The sequence below is a fragment of the Dicentrarchus labrax genome, unplaced genomic scaffold (genome assembly GCF_905237075.1).
Source record: "Dicentrarchus labrax unplaced genomic scaffold, dlabrax2021, whole genome shotgun sequence".
Classification (NCBI taxonomy): Eukaryota; Metazoa; Chordata; class Actinopteri; family Moronidae; genus Dicentrarchus; species Dicentrarchus labrax.
In genome coordinates this window covers 8,039,869-8,066,535 of record NW_026136701.1, presented here as the reverse complement: position 1 = coordinate 8,066,535, position 26,667 = coordinate 8,039,869, and the positions used below count along the sequence as shown (strand labels likewise).

The 26,667-nt window shown below is 43.0% G+C and overlaps 1 protein-coding gene across 1 annotated transcript in view; it reads left to right on the top strand.

Moving 5' to 3' along the window:
• Positions 1-927: 927 nt before the first annotated feature.
• Positions 928-26,667, top strand: part of LOC127368515 (uncharacterized) — a 34,157-nt gene continuing 8,417 nt past the window's right edge. The window contains exons 1-13 of the mRNA XM_051409429.1: positions 928-1,245; positions 7,600-7,739; positions 10,925-11,023; positions 12,934-13,065; positions 14,302-14,421; positions 14,875-14,913; positions 17,181-17,246; positions 19,063-19,122; positions 21,091-21,138; positions 21,426-21,534; positions 22,589-23,236; positions 24,761-24,891; positions 25,847-25,953. Coding sequence (XP_051265389.1) covers positions 1,176-1,245; positions 7,600-7,739; positions 10,925-11,023; positions 12,934-13,065; positions 14,302-14,421; positions 14,875-14,913; positions 17,181-17,246; positions 19,063-19,122; positions 21,091-21,138; positions 21,426-21,534; positions 22,589-23,236; positions 24,761-24,891; positions 25,847-25,953 — 1,769 coding nt within the window. The 5' untranslated portion in view covers positions 928-1,175. The remainder of the gene's footprint in view (positions 1,246-7,599; positions 7,740-10,924; positions 11,024-12,933; positions 13,066-14,301; positions 14,422-14,874; positions 14,914-17,180; positions 17,247-19,062; positions 19,123-21,090; positions 21,139-21,425; positions 21,535-22,588; positions 23,237-24,760; positions 24,892-25,846; positions 25,954-26,667) is intronic.

Genomic DNA, 26,667 nt, shown 5'->3' with positions numbered 1-26,667 from the left:
TGTGCCCGATGTGGAGCAGCTCTTTTCAGGCAAGGGTAGGCTGAAGGCCTCTTTCTCCAACAATGGCCTATTACCATGCCAACAGAAGCAGTGCCAGCCGCGGTGCCAGCTTGGCATGGCCCCTGTGTTAGCAGTGGATGATTCAAGGGCATTAAAGCACAATGTGGGGTGTTCAGTTTATAAACGGTTGTGCCAGGATTTCCTTCGGAGTTTGCTTTGAAACAGCCTGTCATTCATCGCTTTCTGCTACTTCCCCTCCTCTCGTGCTGTTGGCATGAGCTGGAAGCATTTACAATCCATCTTCAGAAAATTTGCTTTGCATGCACAGAAGCACCGGTCATGCTTTAATGTTCTATATTCACTTACAAGCAGTACATAAAACAAGAGCGTCAAATACTTCGCCACAGGTCTTCAAGGGTGGGCACTGAACAGCATGCATTTGCTGCACTCTCATTAAGGATTGATGATCCAGAAGAGATAATAACATCTTTGTTGATTTGTTAAATTGGAGCCTGCCATTTTGTGCGTTAAATTAATGCTGTAATGAGTGATCAAGGGGCATGTGTTTGTCATTTAAATTTTTAACCACCTCCAGCGTAACATTAACTGTCATTCCTGTCTCCTCGCCTTGCAGTGCTCGGAGCAAGTGACTGTGATGGGCCGTCGGACTGCATCTGAAGTACTCTACCAAAGAATAATATCCACTCCTGACCTACTCTGAAGACCAATATTTAATTCCATCAATGTTGCAGTCTCCCCTGGGGGGAATTACTCCTGAGCAATAGGTGGACCCTCAGAAAAGAGCAACAGTGGACCATGTGATACTTGACCTTCACGGAGGGAACTCAGGTACACTCCAAAAGATGTCAAATCTGATCTGAAGCTGCTCTCGAGAGGATCTTCCAGCTAATAATTCAATCATCTTTTCATGTGTTGTTTAGCAATACTCAAACACCATGGGCCAAAAGTGACGGGCCGTCAATCCTGGATCTTCATTTATTGAGGAGTACCAGACATCTCACCATGGATTTGAATGAGATTTTCTCCACCAAAGAGCAACTGTGAGAGACTGGAGTGGGGGGGAATTGGACACTGGAAGCTGGGAGGATTAGCTATTGTGCTGCTAACCCATGGTGGACCTGCTGTGAGCAGGACAAGGGACTCAGCAGTGGAGGATGTCAGCGGAGGCCGAGCTCCAGCCGGGTGTCAAAACCAGTCAGCGAAAGGAGTCCAGGAGGATCAAAGGTACGTGAGATTCTGCTTACCAAACGCTCTCATCTCTGCTTCAGAAATGCATTAGTACACCAATTCTGTAATTCTATCTAATATAGATGCATCTAAAATATTAGACTCACACGGAGTCTATCATTTTGTGGCTTGAGATAAAAGTATGATTTATAATGTTGAGGGGAAAATAGATGAAGACCAGAAACGTGTAGAAAAGGGAGTTGGGACAAAATGGGGATGGCAGCTTTCTCATGTTTGGCAGGCAGTGAACATAACCTTAAGTTATGTTTGGATGGAGCCAAATAACGCTGGAGAGAAGCTTCACTCAGTCAAGCCCGCCGAGAGGCTCCCTGTCTCATCCCAGGGATCCAGATGTAGTAACAGCTATTCCATGTAGCCCCAGGGTTTGGTAGTGCCATGATTTAGGTGTCATGGACAGGGTAATTCACACCCTGTCGCTTTGATGAACAGCATAAGTGATGTAATAGGACGAGGCATTCTCCGAACGTTCACAGGGAGATTGAAATGGGATTGAATTGGCTGAGAGGAGGAAAGAAGAGGAGATAGAGAGGCAGAAAGAGTGAGATTCACAGGCAAGGGGAAGGAAGAGGTTGCTCTCTCGTTTGCCCTCCCTCTCTTCATCCTTTTTTTTCCCCATTTCTCCATCCATGAATAAAGCCACTCCAGCTAGTCCAGTAAATCTGGCTTCTGCGGGCTGGCTGTATCGAGGCCGCGGGGCCAGGTCCTCTGTGGCTGTTTCACTGGCCCTGTCGGCTTGCTCAGATAAATGGCCGTGCTGGAGGAGGGCCCATTGATTTGAGTTAAGTGGAGGGGGGAGAGCAGAGTGAGGGAGCTACTACACACGTGGCCATGCGGCTCATCGGAGGGGGCTATCAGCACAGGCTATCAGACTTTACCATGTTAATCACATGTGCTGCAGGGATCATTGTCACAATCAGCAAAGATGCTATTTAGATCCATATAAATGGAAATGTGACAACATAAATGCACGCAGAGTGTCAGGCTGCACAGCTAGTGGTGGTTGTGAGCAGTCTGGGGCCAGATGAAGGACAGTGCTGAGGATCAGGCTGATGACATATATTTAGACAAAGCACAGTTTATATTCATGTGGGTGCGACGCAACAGAAGAAATTGGTGTGATTTAAAGGACAAGGTAGCTGCTAATTTATACTTTTCATCTTGTCAACAATCCCCATGAAAAGACAATAAACCCAGAATGTGTAAATCTGTTTCTCGCTACTGTCTGATTTCCCTCCCCTGTTTGTTACACTCCCATTCACACATGAAGATGTAAGTCTTTTCTTTTAAATACACAAATATAAATCTTCAACAGGGAATTGCAGTTTTTTTAGCAAACATTACCTAAAGAGGAATAAATAGTGCAGTATTTACAGCACTAAGATGTTGGAATTACAGTTCCAATATTCATTGTTATAAAGGAACATGTCCCCCAGCCCAACAGTGTAATTCATTGAACAGTGTTGGGCAAAGAACTTTAAAAGTGGAGTGAAGTGAACTGAAGTCTTGTCATCCCTGTAAAGAGACTCCATGATATCACTGACATGGCCAAGAAATGCTTCCAGCATGTAACTCCCCACTGTTTTTCCTGTCCTCTCTGTCTCTCCCGGTGCAGTTTTTTTTTAATGCTTGTGCACAAATTAAACAAACAAGGTACAACATGTTAATTTAAGGATCTTTGCTGTTGTAGTTCGGAGCGGGCCAGGCTAGCTGTCCTCAGTCTTTATACAAAGATAACCCTCTCCATGCTTTAACTTGTAATGCACAAAAATAAAAAGACCGGTCTTATCACCTAACACTAGCCAAGGAAGCGAATACCAAAAAAGTATTTAACGTGTGCAAAAATACCATGGTCATTTAACAAGCAACAGGCCCGGCTTTACAGCACATTAGAAGTTAGCTTAGCCTGAGTGACTGTTCACATCACTCTCAAAGTCCTGTATTCACAGTGAAACCGCATGGTTCATTTCAATTCAGTTTTATTTGTATAGCGCCAATTCATAAAAAAAGTTATCTCAGGACAAACAGAGCAGGTCTAGACTGTTCACACACCCTCGCTGGCCAGTGGCTAAGATGAAGACACCACATCTAAATAAGACGACTCTTGAGTTATCTGAAGATACGATCGTGTTCTTCTGCCGCAGGCCTCCCCACTCCTCCAGCTGCCGAGCCAAGCACGTACAAGACCTGTCTCTGCACATAAAATGTCAAAGTAACAAAGCATTACTGGGATTAGTAACTGTAATGGTATTACTGATTGAAAAATTAACAAATTAAAGGAAAATCTAGAATATATCCAGTTGTATGCTTTAATGCATGCACTGCTTATTTTTGAATATTGATTTGTAATTAACTTAAACGGATATTGGAAGAAAATGAACTTTTAGGGTTGCACTGGGCAAAATATTATTGTGTTTTGTTTTAGTGATTTTAGGACTCGTCATTCCTTTTAAACCTTACTGCAGCAAACTCTGACTGCCATGGTAAAGCCAAAGCTCCCCTCTATCCATCAGCAGAATTGCTTTACATGCGTGACTTTACTCTATCTCCATAGCAACTGTTGCTCTCCCACTGTAATCTGTGCACACAAAAAAAAGATTCATTTCAAAAAGGGGGACAAGTGTTGGAGGACAGAGAGACATGGGCGGGGGGGGGACGGAGACCCAGCAAACAGACATAGAAAAAGACAAACCACAGATTAAATCACCAGTCACCTTTCACACTGAATGTACATTGGAAAGATTGAAAGAGGCTGTACAAATACTAACCATTTCACCCTATTCAAACACAATTTCCCACATTTGACCAAATCATTTGCTGGTGCGCTTATCCGGCCGTTCATCCTACTGCTTCACCGTGAATGTGATAATAGCATTGTGGAGCCCCTACCTAAAGAATGATCTCACCCATCACCACCCAGCACACATCAATACCTGCATGTAACTCTGCAGTGATTCAGTGGTCTGTCCGCTGCATTGACAATGTGCACAATACCCCTCATTAACTGCGTAACTGCTTTAACGATCAGTGATTAAACCAAAACCTCAATCTTGTGTTTAATGCCAGAGATTGGACAGAGGAATTTCGACATCAGTGTGGGTTGGACGAGGGAACACGTGCTGCCATTAATGTTTGTAAATGTGTATGTGTGTTTGCTGAGGCTTATTAAGTTATTTTGTGCACATGGGGGAGGCAGATGGCGGGGACAGACTTGCCTTCCTCAGACATCCATTCTCTTTACTGCTACTTAAAGTCGTCAGCCCCCTGTGCTGATAGGACATACCTAGTGTTTTCATTTCAAATGTCCTGTGCAGAGACACGCAAAATAATGGCTATCATAGTATATTGCATGTAGGTGAACGCATGACTCAGCAGTAGGCATCGCCGTGCGCTCTCATTATAGCTCAGCGGATTGCGTGTGTGGCCTTCTAGCAGAGAGGAACATTGACAGGAAGAGACAGGCAGACAAAGATACACACTCCGAAAGGTTCAAAGGTTAAGCTGCCTCGATGCCCAGATCCCCAACAAAAAGTTTCTTGTTGCCAAGTCCTTATATCTGGAGGGGCACTTCTGACTCTCCATCTGTTGCCATCTGTCCCTTCACTGTCCCCATTCTAGTATGGCAAGGAGGAGGCTGCAACACTGTGATCAGAGACATGCTCTGAAACAGTATGGAGCAGAGCGAACATTAATTGTTCTCTCCATGGTCCTGGTGCAGGTCCTGTGTGTCAGGTGGGTGATAGGAGCGTTTGATTTGAGGCCCTCTGATGTACAGGCTGTTAAATCTCAGCCCCGTTTTTGAAGAATTGGCAATTTTAAGGCATTTAAGTTTATTTGATTGGTGGAAAATGAGGGCAACAAGATATATTGGGGGCAGAGAGAGATGTCACACAAGTCCCAGGCTGGATCGTAACCCAGGTCGCATGCATCTCAGACCACCAGGGTTTCCGAATGGCAGGCATGTTGTGTAGGATGTGTAGGATACACTTAGACACAGACTAACAGTAGACAATGCTTTAGGCCGCCCTCTGTCAGACAAATTATGAGCATCGGACTTTTGGGCCAGAAATATTGTGAGGACCATTCAACCTTGGGTAATTGTAAATCCAGAGAAATATGTGTCAGCCCCCCTCACACACACACACACACACACACACACACACACACACACACACACACACACACACACCTTCTCCCTCTCTCTTCTCTTTTCTTACAGTGTGTAACAACATGAAACAGCATGCCCCGCAGCTCTTTAGTTTTCAAATACAGCACACTCGCTCGTCTGGATCTGAACCCAGAGCACGTAGCATACAAGTTATGCCACTGTGTCAAGACTCTCATTTGGTATGCAAGGCCTACTTTTTTGAGGATCTGTGCGTAAACCTCTAAATCTCTCCTGAAGTGTTATTAGGGGAAATGGCACGCTGTATGTAAAGAAACAAATGGCACAGAACATCTGGATAAAGCTCATCTGAGAGAGCTGCACTGAATTGGACTGATCGTGTTTAAAATGCAACTGGAGCAGCATGCATTTTACATTACATTACAGAGTGTATGAGTCAGTAAAATCAGGATGGAATACATAATACTGTATGAATAGGCTACAGTCACTATATGAGGGATGGTTTGAATCAGGCACGGCAATAATTACTGTAGGAGTCCACTCTCTCTTGCATTTGTCCCGCAAGGTTTAACAAATGTTAAACTGTCTACAGTTTGTCTTTTTAGTGAGTGTCATCAAAGTGGGAATGTTAATTTCTCTACATGGTTGCTGTGTGCATGCCAAGCTGGTTCATGTTCAGAGGTACGCGGTGGCTGTATGTAAGACTCATTATCCTCTGGCAGAGAAACAAGTCTGAATTAGACCCAGATTTGACATTCACTTGCTTAGAGACTTTAATGACTTTAGCATCGTCAAGCCCTCCCCCCCTTTAGAGAATTGTGCCCTCATGAATTAGTAAGAGGGTGTGCATAGCCAAGACAAGAGCTTGCATTTGAATGTTTTTCTTTTTCTCCTTTTGCACAAACATCTCAATTTGCCTTTTTCTTTTCAATTCCTACTTGGAAATTGCAGGGATGGAAGAAGAAATTCAATTTGTGTTATGGTATGTGTAGTATGGAGGGCAATAACATGTGTTTCTGGGTGGAATAAGGTCATTTCGGTGTAATATGGTCTTCAAGTGCAGCCTAACAGCCTTATAGGAATGTTAAACCTTGTTCTCTTCTCACACACAGCTTAGCCACCCATTTAAGTGTGCCGTTAACTGATGTACTGTATATGCGCTCATGACCTAGAATTGAGTGTGCAAGGGGCCTGAAAACTGTTAAATTCTCCAAGGTGCCAGTGACCTTGATTTTGAAATCCTGCTATCTCTTTGTGTAAATGCGGCGGGTCTGTGTTTTGTGGCTGACAAACCGCGCACAGGTTATGAGGGGAAGGTTTATACATTGCAGACGCACGAGACAGTGCTCGGGGCTTGCGCCCTCATAATCAAAACGGCACGACGGCAGACAGCGTGGAGACGAAATGAGAAAGGTGTCAGTGTCAAGGTGGTGTCAGGGCAGCTGCAGAGATTGACAGACAGAATAATCAGCAGCAGGGATGGGAGGGAGAAGGGAGGGGATGACAGTATAAAGCCCGAGGCCATCCAGACACACATTTTCAAATGCCCCCCTGTCTCACGCCACCATCCCACCACCACCAACATCCATCAGCCAGGGTTGGCCTGGTGGATTGTGGGTGAGCACTGGACCGAGATGATTCCCCTCAATAGTAGCCATTCAAGCTGGTTTGTCACCACCAATTGCACCCATGGGAACTATGGGCGGGGGTGATGCGTAGGAGTAAGCACCCCCACTCAGCCACCCTGTAACCTTCCACCCGCGCCTTTTCAGCGCGGATGCCCCACAATGCCCTGCAATAGGTGATGGTAGAGTGTTCTCAATGTTCCAGTTGTTTTCTCGTTTAGTCCACTGCCTTTATCCAACTCCATTTTCAATTTCAAGTTCAATTTTCTTTCAATCTTGCTCGCTGATGCTAATTTGCTATTCATTCTGCATTTCCTATTCCATAAATATTTATATGAGGAGCAGCCAACTCACACACACACACACGCACACACATGTGCACACACACACACACACGTGCACGCACACACACAGACACACACACGCACGCATACACACACACAGAGTAGCCTCTATACCTCAAGCTGGTCATGATACTAGAGTTTTAGGATTCAGTTGAGCTCACACATCCTTGTTTCCTGTAATCACTCTCTTTCATTTTCTCCTCCTTATATCCTGTCCTCTCTGTCTCTCCCGGTGCAGGTCAGGACCGCAGTGAGGCGGGGCTTATTAAGCGTTTCCGTGGAGATGGCGTGCGCTACAAGGCCAAGCTGATCGGGATTGATGAGGTGACAGCGGCGCGTGGGGACAAGCTGTGCCAGGACTCCATGATGAAGCTGAAGGTGCAGACGTCTGTGTGTTTGTAAATGTGTGTGTGAGTGTGTGTCTGTGTGGGGACATCATTGAGTCTCTTCACTCATCTCAGTCAAATTTGGAAAAGGCATGCCCGGCCATGTCTGTATTGTCTGCTGAATGAGTCATGGGAGCTGTCTTGTTCTGTATATGACTCACTGAGGCTCTGTAAAGAACTGACCAGACAGAACAAATAAAAGTCCAACCATATTATTCCGTAGTTCTTTGTCATGTAGAAAAAGCTTTCTTTCTTTGCAAAATGGTAGCAGCCTTGTGCTTTATTTTCCCTCTCATGTGCAGCTGTATTTTTAGCTTGCTCAAAGCTCTCTGCATTTATTCATACAGCTTTTTTGACCTTGGGGGCCAACTGGCTTCCTATTCGGAGAAGCTTAAAGCAGTATGTCACTTAAGTAAGAAATGTTCACTTTTTACCAAGTGACTGCAAGAACACTAACCCCCCTTCAATTTGTCTGCCTCTTCTATGTCTGCTCACGTCAGTCACAGCCTTCTATTTTTACAACAAAGTCCACCATGTTATACTGGTAGCACATATGCAAACTGTGATAATGTGACCCAGATAATGCTTGAGCCAGTGTTCTTTACAGAATTTTGCAAGTAAATTAGGTCAAATTAAAGCCCTACAGTAAATTCAGAAAAAAGTCTGAAAACTAGTGATTGTGGATGAAAGGGTTGAGTACTGTTGAACTTGTTTTGAAGTATGTGTAGCTGACTGAAATGTACTGTAAATTCACTGTTCCCTAAGCCCCTCTCCTCTACTGCTGCTATTCCTGTGTAGCTTCTCGCACACGTAAAAAAAACCCCAAAAAACGGGTCTTTGATATCAGATAGTGGTAGACAAAAGCAGGCTTCTCATTTCTCTCATTTCTAGCAACTCAATTTTGTTGGCAGAAAAGACGCCTGAGGCTAGCAGAGTTGATCATCTGAAGCTACCTGCCTAATTAGGCTAACATTAGCTCCGTGACTTGGTTGAAAAGGCCGTCTACATTTGATTTTTGAGTGGTTTTAGTGGACTTGTTTTAAAAAGAGAATCCTGTAAAAGGGGTCTTAAATATGCGCTTTATGGCGTTTTCTGGCATCGAGCTAAAAGACTGAAGCTAAATCTAGATGTCCCAGATGAAGAGTTAGCATGCTCATCAGTTGATGATCCATGGAAATAAATAAACTGTATTGTTCTTGTATTGCATTGTAGAGCTAATTCATTCATTTATTATTGATTGTATCGTATTTCACATAAACTAGGATAAGGACTAGTTTGGCGAGCGTAACTATCTCAGATAACAAGTTTGGCAGGGATTGCCGGAGTGTAAGATTCCCAAAAGCAGTAGAGCGAGCGCTAACGTTCCCAATCCAGGATCAGTGACTAAATATTAAGTGGATGCGCTTGTCGCAAATGGGACTTTTTTTGAACAACAACCTGTAATTCCACAAAATAAATCAGTATGAAGAGAGAAAGAGAGAGAGAGAGAGAGAGAGAGAGAGAGAGAGAGAGAGAGAGAGAGAGAGATGAGAAGTATTGCTACCAATAGAGCCCCATACACACTGCTTACGGTTGTTCAGTTATGATTAGACAATTGCTGTTCAGGGGAGGGTTTTTAGCTAACAGTCAATTAAGAAAATGACACATTACTCAGAAATAGCATGCTTCCTCTTCTCAAAAGTTTATTCTGTATCTTCTTAAATGCCAGCTGTGTTTACTGGCTCCAAAGTGAAAGGCAGGAAATACTTATCACTCTCTTTGTTGGGGTAAAAAGCAGCACATAAGCATCTTTGCAGTATTGTAGGTGGCTACGGGATAAATCCTTCTCCAAAAGAGGACGTATATGCATGGCTTTTTAAGTATCTTCTCACAGACTTTGCTGGAGCTTAAATGAGTGGGAAGCCCCACAAGAAGAGCAGTGCAGCCAGAAGGCAAAGCCTTTCATCACCCAAACCCATTCGAAGAGATATGTCCAATAAAACAACTTTTTTCCCTGCCTCGATCTGACATTTCAGTAGTGCCCTCCATATGACTCCAGTAGTCACCAGCCACCAGCCAGTTACAGTCAATGGAGCAGTCGATACAGACCTGCTATTATCTGGACAGGGGATAGAGGAGGGGACGGGGGCTCTATTGAACTGCCTCTTGCTGCCTTGAGGACTAATCCACCAAATGGAGAAGCCGATTGCTAATTGACAACATCCATCGACTCCCCCGCCCGCCCACTTCTTTCTCACTTACTTCATCTCTCCCTTATCCCTGTTGCTTGTTCTGCTCTTTATCTTCCCCTCTTTACTCCTTTTATTCCCACAGCTCTTTTTCTCATATGAATATTCATTTATGTATGTCATGATGGATGGATATTTTTTTCTTTAACATCTCCCTGCAGAAGCAGCGCTTGATGGTGATTAATGCAAGAGCAGTAATGGCTTGGGTTTTAAATTTTAGCTAAGGTTTAAAAGAAAATATCTGAGGTGGAGGGTAGCTGATGTTACTGGGCCTGCAGTTTTGTCAGGCCGTATTCAGCACAGCACTCTCCTCTTATCTCCTCTCCTATTTTCCCTTCTTCTCTCTTCTTTACTCTTGCAGGCTTTGTTCTATGAAAGACATGTCAAGCACACAGGTGGCGTCAAATGGAAGTCGGTGGAAATGTTAATTGTTTTCTTTATTAGAGTTGAGAATGTAAGAAGAAGGAGCTGCTGAGATCCATGGGAAAAACGCACTTCAAAGGCTGGATTGGTTGTTCAGTCAGCACTATGTGAAGTTGTCGGAGCGAGCTGGTCGGTCAGCAGCGCGATCCATTCTGTCAGCATATCTCACCTTATTGTTGTTAGCTAGCACTTGTGTATGTCACGTTGAAGTGCAGTAGACCTACTTTAAGAAAAGGGAGAGAGGGAAAAAAAAGAGGCCGCAATAATAATAAGACTCGCTGCACAAGGCGATGTGTGAATTCCTCTGAGAGTGAAGCTTCAAGAAAAGGCACATGAAAGAACATTCTGTCCTATCACACCTTATGTAACTCCTGTCACCCTACCCCCCAATCTTCCCCACTCAATCTCTCCCCCCATCTCCCACTGTCACACTCACCTGAGTTGGAAGTGAAGAAGGCTCATTGTCTTTCATGCTGAGGTCATATCCTTTCATCTCCTCATGTCGTTTGTCTTTAATCTCCTGCAGGGAATGGCTTCCTCGGCACGTTCCAAAGGGGAGCACAAGCAGAGAGTCTTCCTGACGGTCTCTTTCGGTGGGATCAAGATTTACTGTGAAAGATCAGGGGTGAGTAGCATGTCAGCGAGCGGGCCCGTGGCGGAGCTGCACTGTGAGGCCTCTGCCAGCTGCTGCACTGTGAACCTACAGTATAGGACATCCAGAGGGCAGACGCTCGCACGGTTCAGTTCACAACGGCTGCCAGGGCCGCCATCTTGTAAGCCTGGCTGGCACGGTTGACATATTAGTACAACTGCAATACCTGCACAGACGGAAGATTATTCGCAAGGTTATGCTGAAAGAATATGTCATTTTCATCACAGCAAATGCAAAAATTCAAATTATTCTCTGAGTAGCATGCAAAAAGAAGCCGAAACATGCTTTCAACAGGACAGTTTGCCCTTTAGCTCATAAAAATTGAACTTGACAGCATAAATTACCGGTCTTGCATTTGATATTTGACCCTGAGTAAACTGGTTTAACACATACCCCAGTAAGATTAAGGGTATGCTGCAGGACCTACTTAAGATCACTCAGGCCCTGTCTGCCTGCTAATGATAGCGCAGTGAGCAATGTTATGGTGATGTTATGAGACGGGCTGTTTCCGTCTCCACCCTGGCTTTCATCCCCCTGGCGGACTCAGAGGCCTGCTGTTCCATTACAGGATGATCGAGGGGCTCGGCTCTCCCCCGTCCTGGGGCGTAGTGTTGGCTAGATAGGCCCACTCTGCTCATCAGCGCTAACCGATAATTAGCACTCAGTTCCACCCCTTAATGATCATTGCTGCTAATGCTAATTACACCACGGCTCCACCTCAGCTGTCGTTAGCGCTAAACTGATAATTACGCAACAGCGATTGTCCCGTGGCTGCCGACCCCCACCCCACCACCAACCGTCTATTCCCCAAAAAACAGCCATCTTTGATAATATCTCTTTCTAATATGACTGGTGGTGATGGTGGCGTGTCTTTCGCCTGTAATGAAAAAGAACATTAAGCCTCCCGCCACCACCAACCAGCTCACCAGCTTTTGACAAGCTCATTTGTTGTTTTGGAAATCATGCCCCTAATGCTCTTCATTCTATTTACTGATTACTGGCAGTAAATAACACTCCACACTTAATATCCCTCTTGAGTTATTACGGTGGAAATGGGGATCACTCCAGTGCAGGCAGCGTCAGCAAGCATTTAGATGGAAATACTTTATGTAAAGCTGACATGATTCTCTGCTGAATCGAGTAGACTAGTCATATTAGTTTTGTATTTTACATTAATCTGAGGCGTTACTAGCGACGCTCCCCTCTGAATATTGGCTAATGTTCAAATGAAAGCTCCTCCCTAGTGCCTAAGCTTATCTGCTAATAGTGGAGCAGCAGGTGGGTGTGCCTGAGTGACAGCTGATTTACTCTCATTCTGTATATATGGGTGTGTGTCTATGTTTTGTGAGCTTTTTTGGGATGTTTGCAGAGTGAGTGCTGCCCAATAGTCCAAAATGTTATCAATACGCCAAACAGTAGATTTGGAAGGAGAAAAAAAAAGGGATTTTCTGCTGAATTCAAATTCTGCTGATATCAAAGCTGGACATAAATGAAGAAAAAAGGATGTCTGCCACCCAGTCTAACGCATCTAACAGCACAAAACAATGATGCTACTGGATTACAAGTTCTATAGTAACTATAGTCTCTATAAAGAGATTTATACAGCCTTGAATCTCTCCCTCCTCTGTCAGAGACTTTCAGGCTCCCTCTGTGCTGGTCGGTTGCATTTGGCTCAACAATACGCAAAGAAGTTTAATGTAGGTTTGACCTACTTTTTCTTGCCAACACAGTGACAGTCCTTGTAAGTCAGATTTTAAAATGAAACAACATGAAGATGTTTTTTGCATTTTTAAGAAGAGCAAGACACAAGGTAGATTGTGACCCTGTTTCACATGGCCTACATGGTTTTTCCTCTAACTTAACTTCCCTGCCACGTGCTGTAGGTGCTCCTGCATCACCACTCAGTCCACGAGATCAGCTACATCGCCAAGGACACCAGGGACCACCGGGCCTTTGGCTATGTCTGCGGAAAGGAGGGCCACCACAGGTTTGTGGCCATCAAGACCGCTCAGTCAGTAAGTGCTTTTCCTCTCTGCTAGAGCTGTTTTTAAGTTAGTGAGGGCAAGTCCAAGTCCTTCACAGCAGTTCCAAACCAAATCACAAGACTACATAAGAAAAGTCAAAGTTAAGAGGGCAACAATTTTAGATTTCTAAAGACTGGCCGTTAAAGTCCCTCTCAAGTCAAAAATATGTTCTTTTTCTGCAGTCGGATGTTTGTCGTAAGTTTTTACGGAAGGATGTTTTTACATTCATCTGCTGACAGTGGAAAGTTTCAGATTAAATATCAGATTTTAAGTAATGATGACTTTAAATGATTCATGACATCACAAATAATTTGGAAGTCAATCCTGGTCTAGTATGCAACCTTTACAGTGTGATGTAGAAACTTGATGCCATAGGTGCACATACACTGCGAATGGACTTTACAGTAAAGTAGGAGACCTCTTCTCATCATCTGTGACAAAGTCCCTGCAATGCTGAGGCCTAACAATTCAATATTTAAGCTGTGTGGCTAATGGCTAATGCCTTCCTAGCATTGTCAAAAAGACTTATTTTTTATTAAAGTTTAAGTGTTCTTGCTTTCAAGTCTCAAGTCAAGTTAATGGAGAATCAAGTTCGCATTTTTATCAAGTTTGAGTCCAAGTCTCAAGTGTCAGACTACAACTCAGGAGCTCCAGTTGAGACTGGAAATAGACAAACAATGGTTTTAACTGGCCAGGAAGAATAGAAAATAAGTCAAAAAGATTGCTGTGATGTGTTCTGTAGGTGTTTGGGATTTGTTTCTAAATGACTGTGATGGAGACTGTGATAGTATTTGTAATCTAACAAACAAACCAATGTTAATCCTAACATGACACTACTGGTCACCTCTAGTGCTAGTTTCTACTACATTAGTTTCATGTCAGGTGTATTTTAAACAAGGCAATAGTTGACTCGAGAGATCCTAAATAAGCAATGATATTTACTCAATTACTGTTTGAATTTTTTATTGAGTGTGTATTATAAGCCTGGAGATTACTTTCAAAAAGTTTACATAATCCTCCGGCCTTGCTTTACTTCTTCCAAATCTTCCGGATTTGCCATTTCCCCCTCCTCCACCTGCTGTTTGCCTACACATGTACACTGCTCTTCACTGACCTGGGTCTCATTTTGTTTGTCAATTCCCACTCCTTCCTTACTTCCCTCTCCTTAATTCCATTCCTTAATTTCCTTCCTATCCTATTTCCTCTCTCCCCATGTCTGTCATCCAGGCGGAGCCTCTCATCATTGACCTGCGCGACCTCTTCACACTCATCTACGACATTAAACAGCGGGAGGAGATGGAGAAGAAAGCCCAGAAGGACAAACAGTGTGAGCAGGCAGTCTACCAGGTAGGACACTCAGAGCTCATTTCTGCTTTTTTCTCAGTTTCATTTCCCATTCGGAGGCGAGATCACACGTTATAACTCAGCCAGCAATTCATTCACACAACAAAAATCTTAACACTTTCAAGCTCCCTCTGAAGTGCATCGCAGACTGTGTTTGTCTGCGCCATTGATTCCTATGTTGAATATCTAAATATATTGTAAAATTCAACAGGTTTAGATGTGTTATATTTGTACTGGGATCTTTGACGGGAAATGTATGCGTGTATACATGTGTCTGTGACACACCAAACCACCGTTTCACACTGTCAGTCTGTAATTATGCTTGCTTGCAGGAAAAGACAGACTGAGTTGTTTTCCGTCCTTCTTCCATTTATTTTCTAATGAGACTGTAAATTCAGCTGTCTAACTGATGAAAAACAAAATGTGTCATCTGCCTTCTGTTCCACCACTGCACAGACCATCCTGGAGGACGAAGTGGACGATCCAGTTTACCAGGTAGGACTGTAGGCACACAGAGCAGGAAACAAACACTGCTGACTAGCTTCTAGCTTCACTGGTGCTGTTTTCACTCATAAAGCTTCGAATAAAAGAAAAAAAATAATTAATCCTCAATTTAAATATATCTCCTCCAGTCACTGATCTGCTTGAATTAATGATTCATGATATTCCACCATTCCAGTAAACAGTAGACCATCCTAGTGGACAGTTTTGTTCAACCATTCAACTCCCATTTGCCAGTGCAGTGTTGTAAAACCATATTTTTTAAGTTGATCTGTGTCAATGTTCTGATTTCTTCCAAAGACATGCCCCCCCTGACTGGTTGTTACCCCACCCTTTTTGCCCTGTGCATTTATTTGGCTGAACATGATTTGTTTTTCTCTGTGTTTGCTCACACTGAATACAGACAACACTAACTCTTACTCTGAATGCTATGTTCAGTGGTACGTCCAACCACCTCCCAGATCACCTCTGTTCTTTGCTCTTGAAGTGTGTTTTGCATAAAGTCATTCCATTTGCAGCTTTCGATTATGTTGATGTTGGTTGACAAAACTCCAGACTGTGGCCAGAATCTTAAAGGAGTACTTTGACATTTTGGAAAATACACTTATTACATTATTATTATACACTTTCTTGCTGAGAAGATCAATACCACTTTCATGTCTGTGTAGTAAATATGTCTCTGGAGACAGCTGCCCAGTTAGCTTAGCATAAAGACTGGAAACAAGGGGAAACAGCTAGCCTTGTTCTGTCCAAAGGGAGCGAAATCCACCTACCAGCGCCTGTAACGTTCTCTAATTAGTAGAAGCATTACAGGTGCTATAGTTTGGCACCTGATTTAATTTGAGTCTTCTGACGAAAATGTGTATTAGTTTTACTAATTATTTACTCATTTTAGTTTCATTTCACATTGTAGTAAAATCATCTTTTATATCTTAAAAGCATTTTAGGCTGCTGCTGTCGCCATCTTTGATGTGCACAGTTACCATGGTTACAGGTGTTGTTCTTGGGTATCACAAGGTTAGTTGTAAAGGCACATTTCCTTATTCACACACAGTGCCCATGTGACTTTACTCTGAAGTTATACAACAGACTAGCTCTGCTCAGTATTCACATTACCGCAGCTACTACCTATATACTTACCTATTTTCTTGACTGCAGAGCGGAGGATCATTCAGAATCTAGTTTCACTTCATTAAAATACTGTCTGGGTTTAACTTGAGAGGAGAAGCTACAGCATCGGATAATGCTAGTGATATTTCTTTAGCAAACATCCAGGGGAAGATTTAGATGGTGGACTATCAACATTAATCCTACAATTTAGTCATTCCTTCTGATAGCAACAAAAAGATAGGAGACTGAAAGTGTAAACGTTACATCCACAGCATTTGATAATGTTACAATAACTTACCTTTTTTTAAATGTTCATGTCCAGATGTTTTGCTGCCGCTCTATCACTTAAATTTCATATGTCAGTTCTTTCTTTTGAGTATTCTTTATTTAGTTTTAGTCTCGTTTTCATCATATTTTTCCAATAGTTAGTCAACGAATATTTTTCGTCATAGTTTTTGTTCGGAAAATAAACACTGATGAGCTGTCAAACAAGTTTTGTTACAACTGGACCGAGCAAGGCTAGCTGTTTCCCTGTTTTCAGTCTTAATGCTAAGCTAACCGGCTGTTGGCTCCTGTTACATATTTACCACACAGATATAAGAAAGATATCAATCTTCTAAGTGAACAAACATATTTCCCGAAATTTCAAACTATTTCTTTAACTTAAGATACACAAAGGCATTTATTAACGTCAACCTTAAGAGGAGATACCGACCGATTTGAGGAATTATGGGACTTCACTCATGGATCTCAAGCAAATATTCTGACCTCTGGGTCTCTGTTCTCTCAAACAAGTGGAGCCTCACATTGCTGATGTTGAAGACCTCTAGCTAGGACCTCCACATTGCCTTGAACTACTGCCTGACCTATTATACTTGTGCTCTTTCCTCTTCCCACCTCACTCTTTTTTCTTTCTCTCTTCATCTCCTCCATTCCTCTTTCTCATGCCCCATTTTTTTACACCCTTCATATACCTGATATCATTTCACTCCCTACTCGACGCCATCCTCGCTCCCCTGTGCTTTCATTTATTCTCGTCATGTATCACTCCCTCACTGTATCTCTCTATTTTATATCCCAACCTTTCTCTCTTCTTCCCATCTCATTATTCTCTGCACTTCTACACCTTGCCCACTACTTCTGTTCTATAGTACATAGTGTTTGAGGCTGGACACGAACCCCTCCGTGGCCCCCAGTCAGAGGAGAGCGTTTATCAGGTACAAAGACAAGCATTGCCCCCTTTTTTTCTCCCTCTTCATACCCTGTGATAGATGATAATAGAAACAGTACTAACAATATGACCTTATGGCAACTTTCTTGAAGAAGTTACAAAGTGCAGATTGTTTTTTGGAGAAAGGAGCTTTAGAAGTAGATTAAACTAAGGTTTCTGTTTTAATGTGGCTAAAGAAAACCCACTGAGGGAAGAACCAAATGAAGCTGTGCAATCAATCTAGGTTTCAGTTATGTATATATATAATATTAATATTATATATAAGCCGTAGGTTTTGTTTGGTTTCCGAGTTTGGCTGAACACAGCAAACATTTGAACAGCTACTTTGTCAGAAATAAAGCAGAAGAGTAACTGGTGTATCTGTTTACAGTGCAAAAAACTCATGTTCTAATAAAGTCAGTCAATAGTTGCAACCGTGAGTAGTTTTCCACGCACCAGCGGGACACAGTGAAGTTGGTTACCTTGCTGAGGAGCTGAAGGTGCAGCCTGTCACCTGAAACTCTTCAACTAACATCTCACTGTGGCTGCTCCTTTGTAGATGCATATCTACTGCTGGTCTATCCAGGATGACAATTATTTTTAATTTCCTGTGGCTTCTTCCCATTAAAAGTCACCTGTGTTTTGCCAGTTGAAGCGGCAGTAAGATGTTCCATTAGCAGTAACTTAATACACCTCTGATACAATGAAAAGAGAGTGAACACTAAACAGAATAAATTAGATAAATTAGCTAAAATTACACTGGATTAAACTGGATAACTTATATCCATCATTTCCTGTGGCTCCCTCATGGATCTGAAGGCAATTGAATCTAGCATGGGAATGGCGGACTCTGCCACTACCAATGGAAATCAATATATAAAGAGGTAGTTAGAGAATGTAAATACATTTAATAGCTATTGCTGCAAAAATGACGACCATTCGGTTTCATGAAAATCTTAAAGATTATAACTTTAAAGATGCTACAAATAAAAAGGCAGCAGCTTTATGTTTAAAATGATGCCTCATATAGCGTAAAAAACAGCTGCGGAAGAGTCAAGGTCAGCTGTTTTGTCTGGATAGTTCACCCAAAGCCTGTAGGCTATGCCAGATTCCTTTTATATATCCAACACTTTGACCTTTTGGCTTAGACCATTTGAAGGAGGACTCCAGGGACCTGTCGTATGGTTTAATCCTATCCCCCTCCCTCCCCTTTTCTCCCTCTCCTCCTCCTCCTCCTCTTTTTGCCTCTCTGTATCTTGCGTTCTTCTGAAGATGAAAGATGCAGAGAGAGATTAATCACTTGCCATGCCATTTGATCTCAGAATGAAACAAGATCAATAGACTTGGGGAAAACGTAACGGAAAGTTAACCAGTCGAGGGAGTGATAGGAGAGAAAGGCGGCGAGGTTAAGAGCACATATAGTTCGAATAAATGTGAGGGAAGTATACAAAAGAGGCGAGAGCTGAGGCATTTTCGTATTGTCAGATGAACCAGTTGAGACATACTGTTGCAGAATAACAATAGCCTTTCTTAATACTCACAGAACCAGCATGCACCATCCTCAAGCATTATTTGCAATCAATATTGATTTAAGTAGGATTGATTCAACAAAACAGCTGTAGAATTTGCATAATCCTATTGCTCTAAAAGATAAAATTAGGTCTAAAAATATGGACTGAATCAAAATTGATCTAGTAAGCTTTTTCTTTTTCAATAGATATGTTTCAGTTCTTGTAAGCTCCTGTTCCTTAATAACCCAGCCTAAACATAAACAAGGTGTTGCTCTGTTACTTACATTTGAATCGACCTCCAATCCAATGCAGGTCCCAACCAGTCAGCAGAAGGAAGGGATCTATGATGTCCCAAAACGCCATTTCATGACTGTAGGTGTTTTTATTTTTTATTATTTGTTTCTTTACTCTTCTACTTGCAAACCTCTCTTTAACATCCTCTTACAGGAAGTGCTTTAAGCCCCCTCTGACAGTGTTCATTTGTAATATTTTACTCTACTGTATTTAATAGTTTTAGTTATGCATTACAGCCGACAGGCTCTAAAACACATTTCCCAAGCCAACGACGAGTCAGACAGGCTCTGTGTCTGCATCCGCTTTCTGTGATGATGATGAAACAAAGCTACATTGGTCATGCCTAGCCTGCTTGAAGAGATAAGTCTAATTGATTGGTCAACCAAAGTCAGACATGTCAGCAATTTCACAGGACATTAGAGTTGCAGGCTTCGTATCCAAAATCCAATCCTGTGCAGAATCTGACTCGTGTCAGGACCAGATGGTCGAGACAAAATCAGTTTGATCAGAGTCTGTTTGCTGGTCCCGTCTGACTGGTACATTGGACTGACTAGATGAATGAACGGGTGGCTGAGGATTCCTCAGAGGATGAGGACGAGAGGTTTGTTGGTGGGGTGGGTGTTGGGTTGAGCTGCATGCAGTGTAGTCACGGCTACATACAATCAAGGTCACCAACCACTCATAAAATATATGATATATAATTTTTTTTTCAGCAGTGAATTTATTTAATCAGAAAACATAAAGCACTTTTTGATTTACCCCTCCCTTTCCATCAAACTGAAAATATATTCCATCTCATCCTGGTAGATTTTATGAGTTCTTCACCACCATGCAGTGACCACACTATTACATCTCTCAAATCGCTTATAAAAACATTCATTCAAGCCTATTTCGCCAAACATTCACTCAGAGAGAATTTCCACGCAACTTTCGAAAACAGCCCTAGCAAAGTGCCTCTCTGCTCTTTGCTGTTTGTGTGCTTGTTGCTCAGCATATCAAACAGATAAACTGTCCCAGCCCCCTTGCTATCTCACCCAAACAGCCCATGCCAGTATAAGTAGCAGCGCTTCCATATCTCTAAGTGTTACTGCTTGTCTGTTCATTCAGTTGGAGCTTTTTGAGAGCTTCGAGCTCCCCTGATGTGTGTCAGTGCCTGCAGGGAGAGACCACTGTGTACAATGTTTACCTTTTTCCAAATTCTGACTCATTCTGTGCCCCCTCAATGGTCCCAAAGTGCTGTGCAAACTGTGCGATCCGCTATGTCCCGGCTTATTCAAGGAGGACATAAACACCCTGTTAGCAGCAACACTGATTGCTGTGATTCCTCCCTTTTCTTTCTTTTGTTTGAATATGTGTGTGTTTGTTTGTGTATCTGTTTATTTATAGCATGAATATCCTGTGTTCTGTGTGTTTTTGTGCTTTTATGGTGACTCATTGTCTGCTTGTGCATGGCCCCAGAGACATTTCATGCAACTTAGCCATTCCATAGTCTCTTCTAGAGCCACATCCCCTCTCCTTTAAGTAGTGCAAGTGGAGGACAGAGGGGACTAGTTCAAGGGGTCACGTCTGCCTATAGGGTGAGGTGGCCTCATTGTCTCGGTTGGGTGGTTCCAGGAGCTTCTTCTTTCATTCATTCCATGAAATAAATACAGTCCTCTGTATATGTGTCTGCTCACAGAGTAGAATCAGCATGATAAAGCGGCCCGGACTCTCACAGGGGCCCCTCTTGATTGGCAGACATAAGAATATCTAATCAGAGCCAGTTTTATAGGACTGAATAGCCTTTTACCCACTCAATTATAGCGAGCCATGAAAGATTCATTTTAGATCCATTTTCTGATAATGAAATGAGAGGATGGTTGTTTCTTGCCATCCACAGCACAAACTGCCTTTGTGAATAGATTTCACTCCCCACACCTACCCACCCATGCAACCACCATACCCTATCTGGAGATGAATTCAAGGTTTCATGACTGTACCAAATCTTATTGTCGTGATGTATCACTGGACTTTGTCTCTCTCTCCCTCCCTTGGTTCGACTCGCAGAATATCAACCACTTTGATCTTTTCGGCGACATGTCCACTCCTCCCTCTGTGAGTACCACACAAAACCTAGCCCTGATTAACTTTGTGTAATTGATGCAAGACTTTTAAGGATTGCATGGAGAAATTACATTAATATTTTATCTGTAATCTTAGGTGGTTTCATTAGGACAGTCACAGAGATCTAAATAACCCGAATATCCAGAAGTACTGCAGATTAAAGATAAATGTGCAACACAGTGACTTTTAGGTGACTTTGATAGTGCTGACATTTGTGTGTGTGTGTGTGTGTGTGTGTGTGTGTGTGTGTGTGTGTGTGTGTGTGCTTTGCCTCCCAGATGCCCCCATCACCTGCCAACACACTGGACCCTAGCAGGAGCAGCCGCCAGCAGCAACACAATCCTGCTGAGATGTATGCCCCCTTCAGCCCCACCTCCGTGCCGTCAGGTAGCTACCCTGACTGAAACACTACATCTTTTCCACAATACAAAACATAAAAGGGAATAAACTGCTGGTGGGGATGTCTTTCTTTGATATGTAATTTTGTGAAAAGCCTTGCCAATATTTGGCAGGATTTATCTCAGTTTTTATAAAGACCACACATCGGGCAGCAGCGTGATTATGCTGTAACCCACAGAGATACTGCAAAGTGATGCCTCTTAAAGGACCACAGTGGCGGTTTTACATATTTTACCGAAACTACTGACATTATGGGTTTCCAAGAACATTCAAGAGCGTTCCAACATAATTCAGCCTACTGAAGAGCGACCTTTTTAATGCAAAAAACAGCTTAATTCACATCATCAATGTGTCTGCCTATGATAACAGCTTATGAATGCTTTATGACAGCTGACTCTCAAATCTCAGATGCTTTCCTGGAACACATTACAAGGAAGCACTTTCAAGACAGTCCTACCTTGAAAATTAATTACCATGCGATAGTCACATACATTGCACAAGAAAGGAACAAGAAGTCATTAATCTAAAGCCAGTTTCTGCAAGAAAATATTTATTGAGTACAATAATGATATTTTCAGAAGCGATTGCTTTCAGCGAGTTAAGCATTTTTGCATCCAGTTTTGTGTTGTTAATTTGATAAATTATGTGATGTGTGCATGTAATTGATAGACTTGACCTGGGATTCATACTTGCTCACATGATGAGGTTACCTGAGGACATCATTTTGAAATATCATAGTTGCACTTAATAAATCTATGATTATCTACTTTGTAAAGCAAGTTTGGTAATGAAATCAGTGGAAGCATGTGGCTGTTTGGAAGGCAGTGTTAAATCATATTATAAGCATTGGAAACAGCAATATAAATATAGTGGAGGAACATGCTGTAATTTTGAAAATCGATGTATTGAACTTAGCAGTAGACAAAATGTATTCTTTGCTCATAATAGTAATAATCTCCACTTCCTTTTCCTGCTTTAATGTCCTTTAATCTTTTTCTGTATTTCTTTCTTCTTCTCCTTTCTCCTTTTGTTTCTACTCCAGGTTATATGACCATGGGTCCGGTGCAGGCGGCCCAGTGGGCGCAGCAGCCGTTTCCTGCCCAGGCCCAGACTCTGGCCTTCCCTGTGCAGGGGCCCCTCCAGGTGGCTCAGGTCCTCCCTGGTGGTCAGCCGGTTATCTGGGGCCAGGCCAACATTTTCCCCGCCACTCAGCAACAGTGGGCGGCCATGGCAGCCTACATGCCGGCACAGACCGTGGGCGTTGGGGGGCACGCTATACCAGCTGCCATGCTCCAAGGCCTGGTACCCATTACTACCATGTGCCCCCAAGCCTGCGACCTATCGGCCCCATCCTCTGCCATCACCAGCCCCCAGCACACGGCAGACCCTGCCCTGCTGCAGAGGCAGCTGAGCCTTGGGAAGGAAGGCCTCGGCATGGACTCAGATGCAGGCGAGGGTCCCTCTACATCAGGAGTTGGAGCAGCAGGTGTGGGACCTGGCATCGCGTCAGCAGCGGTGAGCAGGTGTGGGACCCCAGGCCTCATGAGTGTACCGGACACTCTGGCCTGCAGTCAGCTGCTGCCCCCTTCAGCTTCTGCAACCCAGGAAGAGGAAGGGAGCTGTAGTGACCTTGATCTCTCTAGGATGACCTTGAGCCCAGGTACATCCACATCACCGTCTACTGAATCTCGTAAGTGTTTTTAATTATTGTCCTCTTATGTAATTGCAGCTTTCTAAAGATGGCAATGTCTGTCAGTCAATCCACCACTTTGGTCCATGCTGGACTATCTTAACATCTACATTATTACATCCATTGCTATGAAATGTTGTATAGACATTCATGTTCTTGAGGATGATCCTCTGACTTTTTATCCTCCTCTGATATTTGTGGCTTTGAATAAAATGTCTCCACAACTAATGTAGTTAGTACATTCATGTTCAAACATGCATGCCCTTCTGTTAGAATGCTAAACTAAAATGGTGAACATGGTAAACATTGTCGTTTTGAGCAAGATAGCATGCTTTTGTTCGCACTTTATAGCTCCAAGCAATGTTGTGAGATCTAGCGTGGCTATGGACTATTCTGCAGCACTCTGCATCATTAAAATGAGCGTGTGACCAAACGAGCAAAACTCAAGCGCACCATTCACACAGAAAATAAACAAACATGCGTAGGGAGAGAGAGACAAGGACAACATGCACACAGGGGAGACAAAGGGGGACAAAGATCCAGATCCAAAACATCTGGAATTAGGCACCAACTGCCAGGGGAGAGAGAGAGGTCCCAGGACGGCTGATGGTCCGTCAGAGAAGCCTGAGTAAAAAAAGAGGACAAGAAGGTGTGGGAGAGAGAGAGAGAGAGAGAGAGAGAGAGAGAGAGAGAGGCACACAGCTGTGCTTGGTGACCAACAAACAAACAGAGGGTTAGACAGATGCAGTTGTTTTTAGAGAGTTAACAGTATTCTTTTTGTGTTTCCCTATATTTTTTGGGGGGCTTTTTGCCTTTTATTGGAAAGGACAGTTGAAGATTGACAGGAAAGGTGGGGAGAGAGACAGGGAATGACACGCAGCAAAGGGCCACAGGCCAGATTCAATCCCATGGCCGCTGCAGCAAGGACCCAGCCTCGGCACATGGAGCCAGCTCCACCAGGCGAGCTATGGGGTGCCCCAGTTAACAGTATTCTTGTTTGCAGGACAAACATGGACTGTAAGGCTTAATAGGTTCATTGAGACTGAGAGTGACCCGCCGAAAGGTTAATGGTATCAGGTGGATGGCCTGAAGTAATCAAAGAATAAGCAACAAACTGAAAGTTAAAGCCAAAAGATGAGTTTTAGGTTTGTATTTAAAGGAGTCAGACGACAGCATTGAGGTTATTCCAGACGAAGGTAGCACAATAGAAAAAGGTCCCGCAGGCAGCTGACTTCTTTTTAGGCCAGACAAGAGCGCTGTATTCTGAGAGTGGAGTGCAAGGGATGGAATATAAGGTTTAAGGACATTTGATAGTATTATATGTCAGGTATAATAGAAAAGAAAGGTGAGGGGATGACATGGAGTAAAGTCTTTGACCGGATGTATCAAAGGTCATAATCTAAATTTGAATCCACTACTTCTCAGTATAGGTTATGCATGTTACTAGCTTGATGTTCAAATATCATTTATACTTCACATTTTAGATAATGGTGTAAAACAAAGTGGAATTTCCTCTCTTCCCAGCATCTACTCCAGCCCCTCAGCAGAGCTCGTCTTCAGACTGCCCCCCTTCCCAGGCCAGTGACCCCCCCACAAATCACTCCCCGGTAGACCCAGAGGGCAACTCCAGCAACGCTAAGGAGGAGGAACAAACGGTAAGCCCCATGCCCCCTGGGTCACATCCCAGTCAATAAGATTTGTGGATTTGATTTAACAACTGACTGACATGATGCTGTAATCTATTATTGTCATATGGATGATCAGTTCTCCAGTAAATCGCATGTAATCACTCAGGATGGAATGTCATGTGATTAATACGGCCAAATGGGATTGATTTTACCCTTTTTTCAGAAAAATGTCAAGTCAATTAAACATGAAAGGTCGAAAATGATTTAAGTGTCTTGATTAGATCATATATAATAAGGTAACATTATGTTTCAAGGTAATTATAGTTGTTTTTATAGCTAATTTTCCTAAATGTTTGGCTCGTGTTTTTCTGGAAAATGGGAGAAAAAAAAGATGCACTTTCTGCAAGTCCTTACACGCTGGAGAATAGTTGATTTTGCCTGCAAATATATACATTTTACAGCCTTTTTTCTTCTCTCTCTCTCTCTCAGGGCTGTGTTGTTGCAAGGTCGATTTCTCCGGTGCCCAGTGAAGCTCCTGATCCACCACAGGATCAGACCTGTCCACAGGAAGACAGCTAGACAACAGCAGACACTGAGTGGGTATCTCATGGTCCCCTCCTCTCTTATTTGCCTGTGTTATCCATCAGCTGCCTTTAAACTGGGGCATTTCATATATTTTCTCCCCTGCTCTTTTCATCTCCTATGTCTAACTACTCCCCCTCTCATTGTTGATAACCCTGCTCTGTTTCTTTATTTGCTTTATATTTTCATTTTTCAGTGTGTCTCCCTTTTCCTTGTGGATGAGTGGTTCGCTGCCAATTGGAGAAGAGCCTTGGTTTAGTTCAATCTTTCTGTCATTATGCTTCTCTGCGTCACCCAAATGAAAGATAAGGACGGCACAATGTTGCCACCTGGTGGTCAGAGTTGTAACCGCACACATACAGCTTCACGATATGGTCAATTGTGTCTGTTTGTCTCTTAGGGGACGGAAGCTCTCAAGGCCAAGACGGAAGCTCATGAGAAAGAGAAGATGAGAGAGATGAGGGACTGTGATCAGCAGCGTCTCTCACAGCTGGATTACACAGACTAGTTCTGTTTTTTCAACCTTGAAAAGATATTTTGGCAGTTCTGTAATAAGCTGGATGTCCTAGGATCTGCTTTCCTTCAGAGGCCATATACTGTACTGTACTCCTCAGCATGACAACCAGACTTTGGCTTTATCGTCCAATCAAAAGACCTTTCAACCAGGAAGTGACCTTTGATCTTTGAACCGAAACCTACAACAGGAGGCGATAGCAGCCTCTTGTGACGGATTAATGAGTTTATATCTGCGAGGATACGTTACACGGCCATGGTGACACTGATGATGCAAATTATTTTTTGGAACCTTTCAAGAGGAGCAGCGTCCTACTGTACGTGGTTGACCTTCAGTTTGTCAACTGCCACCAGCAAAGACTGTATACAGCAGATGGATTTGCCAAATGTTCTCATAGTGTTGCTCCACCGATTCGTACATTTGCATGAACAGACTTGATGTGGATTCAGCGGACTCAGCTGTGAGCAAAAACTGATCTCTGCAGCTTCCTTCTAGATCTGAAACAAATAAAAAAAAATATTTCTTTTTCTTATTTTATAAGCTGTGAATTCTGTGTTGATGACGCTGAGTCATTAGAGATATCAAAATGACTTTGAGGCATCAATGTCGAAATCAAAATTTGCCAAACATCTATTTTGTAAATAAGAATCTTCCCAGTCCCCCATACCTGAGCCTCTGTGCCATAAGATAGCTCTCTGCCTCTTTGG